At 35.1% G+C, this 9,011-nt stretch overlaps 1 protein-coding gene across 1 annotated transcript; it reads right to left on the bottom strand.

Annotated features, from left to right (window-relative positions):
* Positions 1 to 627: 627 nt before the first annotated feature.
* On the bottom strand, positions 628 to 4,093 carry LOC114260432 (putative kinase-like protein TMKL1). The gene is made up of 2 exons (XM_028200543.2): positions 3,201 to 4,093; positions 628 to 2,159 (listed from the first exon to the last, which is right to left on the bottom strand). The coding sequence occupies exons 1-2, from the start codon at positions 3,685 to 3,687 to the stop codon at positions 1,570 to 1,572; spliced, it is 1,077 nt and encodes a 358-aa protein (XP_028056344.2). The 5' UTR covers positions 3,688 to 4,093; the 3' UTR covers positions 628 to 1,569.
* Between the last annotated feature and the right edge of the window lie 4,918 nt (positions 4,094 to 9,011).

The following is a 9,011-nucleotide window of genomic DNA, read 5'->3' as shown; positions in this document are numbered from 1 at the left end:
AAAAATCTAGGGCATATAGTGTTGTTTGGTAAAATTTATAGTTTAAGGAAATATTAATAAATACGAAACAAAAAACATATTTTGAACACACTTGATTTTAAAAACTTCTTTCGAAAACAAGTGAGGGGTTGCCGGAGGAAAACAAGTGAGGGGTTGCCGGAGGAAAGTGGTGACCAGAGGTAGGAGGGGAGACTTGCTGGGTGGGGGTGGTGGCCGAAGGTGGTGATGGATGGTGACTGATGGTCAGAGGGGAAGGTAGAGGAAGAAAGCAGTGAGAATTTGTTTATAAACTAAGTAAAGCACCTCCCTTCTTCTTTTATTTTTTATTTTTTATTTTTAAATAGAATTTAGTAAGCTATGAAAAACAATTATCAAATGTGTTTCTGCTCACAGTTTAAAATTTTTTCAGAAATATAAACAGACATAAATCTTATCTAAAATGGCAAGCCACATGCTTTGAAAGATTAGACCATATGTAACTGTATTATCAGTATAATCAGCTCCACACCTCAATAAATAATGCAATCTTATATAAAAGACCAACTCACACCTAACCACCACCCAACACCTCCCCCATGCCAGCTAAAGATTTAAAGAGAGAGAGAGAGAGAGAGAGAGAATATTATATAGGAAAAATCCTTTCAATATATTTATCATATCTATACAGTTGAATCTTGACTGAAAAAGGTGTGCACACATTGATTTCATCGAAACAGACAAAACTGAAAACTAATTTTTTCAACAGACCATCAAAATTACAATTGTTGTTTCCATGTGCCAGGGAAAAGGACTCACGAATGGACTCACGAATGGACCAACTACCATGCACCAAAGACAAATCTCCAATGTGACCCCCAATTTTAGGTTCTAAGATACGTGTTAACAACTGATCATCAATCATACCATTCCCTTGAATGTCTGTCAAGTGTGTAGACTCACCTGATCAAGACAACAAGTAGTTGAACTAGAAAACCAACTGTAACTAAGCTCCAGCCTTGCTTCATGCTTCAAGTAATGTTTCAATATCCGTATGTTAGTGATCCCGATCTTTCCTGTTCCCCTGTCCCAACGCTTCTCTCCACCATACGATTATGCCAGAGAAGCCCATGGCGTCGTAGAGAGGTTTGTTAATGATGTTGCAAATAATGTATCCATATATGAAAGTTGTGACCCAATCAATCAACAATCCTGTTTTGCTGATGTTTGGAAATGAAAGATGTGCTACAATTCACTGAATCCAATTGCCAACTCTACAATTCTTGTTTGTTTGCAGAAATATTCGAACCATTCTTCCTCAAAGGGACCACCACATCAATAAAACTTTGCTTAGTGTCCATGTCAACAAATCCATAACCAAAATTGAATGGCAGAAATTTTCAACTTTTTGCTTCAAGCCACTACTTCCCCACAAAAGATTGATGTCTTCATCACTATCATCATTATTTTTGTGACCAGTGAGAATGAAAAAGTTAGATTAGCACAACTACCAATAATTTCAGCTTCGAATCAATTGCCTCATATGACTCTGATCAACACCATGTATAGTTTCTGCAAAAAAAATCCAGCATCTTACTTTTCAATTTCTTCAAGCTTCCCAAGAACTTGCTTTATGTGAGGCCTAAGAGAAGGAGAAGGAGAACAACAAGCCATTGCAAGTTGAAAGAATTTGAGGATGCACTCTTCAGTTACTGGGATTCGATTACCGCTTTGCCTAAGAAGAATGTCTGGATGGTATAGATCAGAAATTCGATGCTCAAAGATTGCATTTCTCATGGAGTTAGTCAAATAAAATTCCTCATCAGGGGCTGGGTTCTCATTTATTGGTTCCTTACCCGTAAGCAGTTCTAATAAGATCACCCCAAGGCTGTAAATGTCAGTCTCTTCACTTACATCCTTCATTTTAATCAACTCGGGGGCTTTATATCCCTCAGCTGCAGATACTTCGAGCATTTCTTGGCTTGCCATGGGATTCAAGAGGAGATGTAGGCCGAAATCTGACACATATGATTGGTAATTGCGATCCAATAATATGTTTTTTGACTTGAGATTTCCATGGATTATGGGCATTTGCAATCCGGTGTGAAGATGATCTAACCCTCTGGCAATACCAATTGAGATCCTATATACGGTGTCCCATTTGTGAGAATCGCCATTTCCATCTGCCCATTGAAAACATAGTTGTTCGACTCAATATGTGTTGCAACACTCCAAATGGGGTGATCAATAATTTCTTAAGAAAAAGTGAAGAGTGAAACAGAATGATAAGCTGATGTAATTGCAACAAACATTGTGCAGAAAGAGAGAGATTTGAATATGTTATCCCTACACAAAAGGGTCGAATTATGTGGACAAAGACAAAGTTCATTTTAAAAATCCAGCTAAAGTACTAACAGGGAAGTTCTTCCCCAATTTCCCACTAGCCCATTGCCTAACTCCAGCAAAATTAATTAAAGAGAAATTAAGAACGTAAAATAAATTACACAATTAAGGAGAAGAAAAATCCAACTTTGCACCAAGAAACACAATTTATTTCAGGATTGATGCAAAATAACAGATCCAAAAATTAAATATGTAAGAACTTAACAGTAACTTAAAGTTCATTTCAGATCACCCAACAAACAAGAAACTGATGCAAAGGAGAGAAAGAGGAGGGGGAAAAAAAGACAAATAAGAAAGAAAAATTGGTCAAGTAATACCAAGATATGAATCTTAAAAGGGAAAGATGAAGAAGACATAAAAACAAAAACAAAAAACAAAAAACAAAAAGGAAGGAAAGACCAACCAAAAATCAAAGAACATGACCATGCCCAATTTGGTAAAGGTAATTGATAGAGGATCTGCAAGGTGCACTAAATTCCAAAAAACTAGATAGCACAAAAATAAATCAGCCAAAATATCTATGCAAAAAAAAAAAAAAAAAATGATAATCCAGGTAATGAAAATTGATGTTTTCCGTTCTTGGATACTTTGGGAGTCTTCTTATGATTGTAATTCAGCTGATCACTAATTTTTGAAATAAAATCTTTGATCAAAAAAGAAAAAAAGCCATTTCATTCTTTCTACACCAAGATATGGGCATCAGTTTATATCACGCACTACTATGACGACAAAAAAAAAAAAAAAAACACCCATTTCATCCAAGAATCAACCAAGAAAACAAAAGCCATTAAAATTGAAAACAAAGGTGTAAAACACATTACCTCTCATGAATTGCGTGAGATTTCCACGGCCATAAAAGGGATGCACTAGAAGCTTCTCACCCCTGGACCCTGCATAAAATGCTCGAAGAGGTACCAAATTGGGATGCCTAATTGACCCCAACAACTGAATTACAGGCACAACTTCCTTCATCTTCACAGTACACGTAGGCCTCAGAAACCGAAGCAACAGAACCGAGTCGGTCCTCATCAAACTCGCCATGTACAGAGTTCCATAGCTAGATTTCCCAATTACTTCACCAGGAGCATCCAATATGTCATGCACAGTGAGATCTTCACCGCATTGGAACTGGATCAAGTCCTCTGTTCCCAACTCACCTCTCTCTTTGAACTCAAACCCAGATTCTGCATCTATTGATTCGTCTCTTGATGACCTTCTACGGCATATATAGATCATGAGGATGATAATTATCGAGATGGAGAATGAGGTTAGTGCTAGTATTAGTATGAGCTTGTGTTTGTGTTCCATTTTTTCATGAGAATTGTTGTTTTGGTATGGATTCTGATGAAGAAAAATTGTGGGTTTTGTTTTACTGGATTTGCAGGAGAGAGAGACAATATCTGGGTACTAAAGTCAGAATGTGAATAGAATTGAAGATGGAATGTGATCACAGGACTTCGTTTTCGTGGCAAAGAAAAAAAAGAAGAGAAAATCAAAGTAGTAGAATTGAATGCTCCGAGTTTTAGATTTCTGGGTATGACTGTTTGGGAATGAGCTGTGTGAGAGAGAGAGAATCAAGGTAGTAGAATTGAATGCTCTGAGTTTAGATTTCTGGGTATGACTCTTTGGGAATGAGCTGTGTGAGAGTGAGAGAGAGAGAGAGAAAATGGTGAGGGAAAATTTGCAGACGGTGCCATGTGATGTTCTCTGATTTGATTGCTATCAAATGTGCTGGAGTAGTTAAAATTCCCTTTATGCCCTCAAATATTTTATCACATTGACAGTTTTACACTGAAATGTGCTTGACCCGAGAGAAATCTGGGTGGGTCATGGACTCATTCGGGTTTTAGTTGTAAACTAATAAAACATTTCATATATAACTTTTATGAATAATAATACATAGGGGGATTTGGTGATAGCTCTCTCACTATCTAATTTATCTTTTAAAATGACAAAAATTATATAAGTACTTTCAAAATCTTCTAATATTTTAAAACTTGTTTCTTTTACTATATTATCCTCATATCTATCAACTCTTCTATTAAGCCATCTTCACTGTGTATTTCAGAGTAAAATTTTACTATGTATAACAATAAAATTTTACACTCTGAAATTAAAAGTAAAATTTTACTCTGTATAAAAGTAAAATTTTACTCTGAAAAACTAGTAAAATGTTAGACTTTACACAAAAGTAAAATTTTACTCTGTATAAAAGTAAAATTTTACTCTGAAAAACGAGTAAACTGTGACACTCTGAAGCTAAAAGTAAAATTTTACTCTGTATAAAAGTAAAATTTTACTTTGAAAAGCTACTAAAATGTTAGACTTTACACAAAAGTAAAATTTTACTCTGTATAAAAGTAAAATTTTACTCTGAAAAACGAGTAAATTGTGAGACTCTAAAACTAAAAGTAAAATGTTACTCTGTACAAAAGTAAAAAAGCGAAGGCAATGTTTGTGGTGGCTGAAGTGTTTGGCAATGACCACCTCTTGACAGTAAAATTTTACTGTCATTCTAACACTAGAGTAAAATTTTACTCTCATTATCTAAAACAAAAAACAGAGCAATAGAAGCAGAGTAAAATTTTACTCTCATTATCTAAAACAAAAAACAGAGCAATAGAACCAGAGTAAAATTTTACTCTGGTTCTATCAAATGAAATTAGATAAAAAAACAACAAAAATAAATAATAAATAAAAACAAACAAACAAAAACAAAACAAATTAATCAACATATCTAATTGAGAAGAAAAACTTCTAAAACTCGATCAACAATCACAAATCTCAATGAAAAGAACACATGTGTTCAATAACATTCATACACACACACACACACATATATATATACATATATTTTCTTGTTCTTCTTACAGCCGTAGAGAAATCCAGAGACTACACGGACTCTGTGCTGCGGATTGGGACAGAACTTTTGTCACAAGTTCAATTGTCGTTTTCTTCACTGTTTTACCACATCAAACTCCGAACCTTTCACCACATTAGCATCGTAACCGTATTCAAACTCCGACCTCACCTCCACCGAAGCATTCTTCACGTCGACACCGCCGTATGCAACAGCATAACCTCGAGAAGCCGATGGCGATTGAAGCTGCTGTCAACGAGGTCGTCGTCTTCAACGTTGTCTTTGCTGCTGAATCGAAAATCCATATTTGTCGTTGCTTCTACTCAACTGTGAGATCTAAATCTGTTGGTTCCAGATCTAGATCCACAACCATTACCGGGCGTGAAATCTGTGATGTCCGTCGCTGATCTTCGTAGAGCGGATGAGGAGAGAGACGGAGATGGTGTGAAGATCTAGTTGAGGGGTATAATAGTCTGATAAAATATTTAAATAATGAATTTTGTCCTTTATGCAAGACTTTATAATTATGAGAGAGTTTAGAAAGTATAATTTTTTTCTTAGTCCTTTTAACAATAAAAGGAAAGTAAAGGGGGTTTATAGCTAAATTTCCCTAATACATAACCCTAGTTTGAGAACTATAAATAGAGTTCAAGTGAGGTGAAAGAGAGAGAGAGAGTAGAAAGAGATAGAGAGAGGAGTGCGGGTCCCATCTTTACATAGGTACTATCCACATTATTATAGTTGCATTAGAACTCTCAAATTAGAACTCTCAAACATTATTAAATTTTGGGTAATGCACCAATAAATTCTAAATTGTGAACTTATGAACTGTTTGGTCCTAAAAGTTTTCTTGTAGACTGAAAGGTTCTATTATAGGTAAATTGGGGGCGTGAGTTGGGACGTTAGTGGGAAAATTTGGTCATTTCACACTGCGTGAAATTACAAAATTAGGACATCATTTCCCTATGGTGTTGTGTTTGTATTTTTTTCTTAGACGGTGATGAAGTTGCAGAGATGGAAACATTTGGGTTGTCAGTGTAACGACGAGTAACATCAGGGGAATTTCGAAAGGAAACGTAAATTTCAAAGCGGAGAGGAAGGAAATAATTCGGGCAATGTGACTGTAATTTGTGGGAACCCTAATGTTAATGTTCTGAATTGTGCTATGGTTTCAAACATTGTAAACACAATTTCTGAGAGGCACAAAGGGAACATTGACATTTACGTCGAATTATGTATGCATGAAGGTGTATTACAGAGTAAACGTCATTATCAAAAGCCGTAGTGTGAAGGTGTTAATTTTGGAGACGTCGAAGCATGACAATGAGAAATGGAGGTATGTACTGTGCTATGTTCATGTTTTGATTTGCAAAGTTAATGGATTGGTAGTCACAAAAATCGTGGGTCTTTGTACTGTGTTATGTACTATGATGTATTGTTGTTGTTCTTGAACTGTATATCGAAAGGAAGGCAGGTTCTGTATAGTGAGTATAATGTTACTGTGTATGCGTGAGAAATGTATTTTTCTTGAAGTTTGATGTTGGTGTTGAAAGTTAATCATGTAGATGTGTTTATGGATTACTAATATTTTTGAGGAAACGTTGTTGGGTAGTTCCCCATCTAACACACCAAATCCCCCATCTAGGAAAAATGAATCTCACAAAGGGTATTAATGTGAACTCAAATACACTCAAAATCAACTCAGTAAACATTACCAAACAAGGAACTAAATGGAACATAAGAAAACTCTTAAGACTAAATGGTTCAATTTTTCACAATCTAGGATTTATGGGTAAATTTTCCTTGAACGTTTTTATATGAAAAAATTGATAAAAAAAATTTACTCTAGCAACTGTTTAAGATATTAGATTTAATGAATTTTTTTTATTGGTAAAAGATTTACACTTTGTGAAATAGTTTGATAAGAAATTTTGAAAGACATTTTGTTTTCAATTTTACGCCTTAACTTTTTTTTATCTGTTTGACTTTTTATTAATTATTTGTTCAAATTTATATCTATCTGTTTATATTATTTTCTATCTATTCAATTTTTTTGTCTATGTGTTCAAATTTTTTCTATATAAATTTTCTATCTATCCAAATTTTATCTGTGCAAATTTTCTATTGGTCCAAGTTTTATCTATCCAAATTTCTCATCTCCTTCCTATCATCATCTGATCAACAGAAGAACAAATTTTACATATTTTTGTATTATTTTTTATCTGTTCAATTTTTTTGTCTATCTGTTCAAATTTTTTCTATATAAATTTTCTATCTCTCTAAATTTTATCTATGCAAATTTTCTATTAGTCCAAATTTTATCTATCCAAATTTCTTATCTCCTCCCTATCATCATTTGATCAACAGAAGAACAAATTTTACATATTTTTTTTTCCATATCTGTACAAATTTTAAATGGATCCTCCATAATCACCTGCAGCTGATTTCATCATATTCCTCCCTCCAAAATCACCCACCCAAATGAATCAGTCCCTTCATATTCACTTTCCCCTTCCGAGCATACAAATAAAATAACAAACCCCTTAATTCTTTTTCTCTCTCTCCAAATATGGCAACTTCTCTTGTCCTTTCAAATCCCTGCTCTCCTTATTCTCACCTCCCTACTAACAAATTCAAAACCACCTCAAAACTCTTCAACATCTTCTTCACACTCTACATGTCCAGACTCACCTTTGATTTCTTTAACACAATCTGATTCAATTGAAACTAAATATGGTCATTTCTTGTCGTTGCCACAATCGCTTATGATTCCATCAGCCTTGTTTAGATATGAATCGACCGTATCTTTCTTTAGCAGTTCACCATTATTTGATTTCGTGGCTATAACACTAGATCTCAACCCTTCATTCATCTCATCCAAAAACCCCACACAAGCCCTAATTTCAATACCCTCCGTCAGGTTTAAAGATCAGCACAAACCACCAACGAACCAAAATAACCATGAAAGCATCATCAACCTTTAGAGAAACAAAATCAAAAGCAACTTAACAAGCTCATCAATCACTTAAAATCCAACAAATTTTTAAATAATTTTTTTTCTAAAAAATAAAATAAAAATGAAAACGGAGAACATTCTTACCATGATCACAGTGAAATCTACATCAATAGACCTATGTATAAAAGCACGAGAGTTGTATCTAAAGGTCGTGAAACCAGAGCAATGGCGTCCGAAGCAAATTGATTGCAGAGAGAAAAATAGAAAAAGCAAACTAGTGATGAGGACATGAGATCAGTGGTGCTTGCAATAATAGATGAAGAGACTGGAGTTGAGACCATTGGTGAAGAACCAATCTTCTCAAATCTACAACCGGTGACAGATCTACTTAAATTCTTACTCATGTTCGGAATAGCCGATAACCATGTCCTTACCGCACAGATCTGAGATCTAAAATCTGAGGCCAATCATTTCTAGAGGGAGTGGGAGAGGCCGAATGATCAAAATGAAGACGGCAGTAGTTGCAACGAACATGGAGTGTTTGTTTTAGTGAGGACGATGACGATGATAACAACACGGTGGTGGAAGATGGCAATCGCAAGGTGTCGGCGAAGTGGAGGACGACAAAGGCAAGGTGAGAGCGAGAGCAACGGTAACATGGTGGTGGTGGAATCAGAGAAGAAGAGAGAATAGCAAAGAGAGAGAGAGAGAGAGAGAGAGGGGGGGTTTGTTTTGCTTTGTCAACTATATAATCTACATATATGTGGGTAATTTAGTCTTTTTGTATCAACTTGTCCTTATGGACAAAGAAAATAA

Source organism: Camellia sinensis, chromosome 1 (genome assembly GCF_055761805.1).
Source record: "Camellia sinensis isolate YWXY chromosome 1, ASM5576180v1, whole genome shotgun sequence".
In the NCBI taxonomy this organism is placed as follows: domain Eukaryota; kingdom Viridiplantae; phylum Streptophyta; class Magnoliopsida; order Ericales; family Theaceae; genus Camellia; species Camellia sinensis.
The sequence above is the reverse complement of the archived record's forward strand: the minus strand, read 5'-3'. Positions and strand labels throughout refer to the sequence as shown.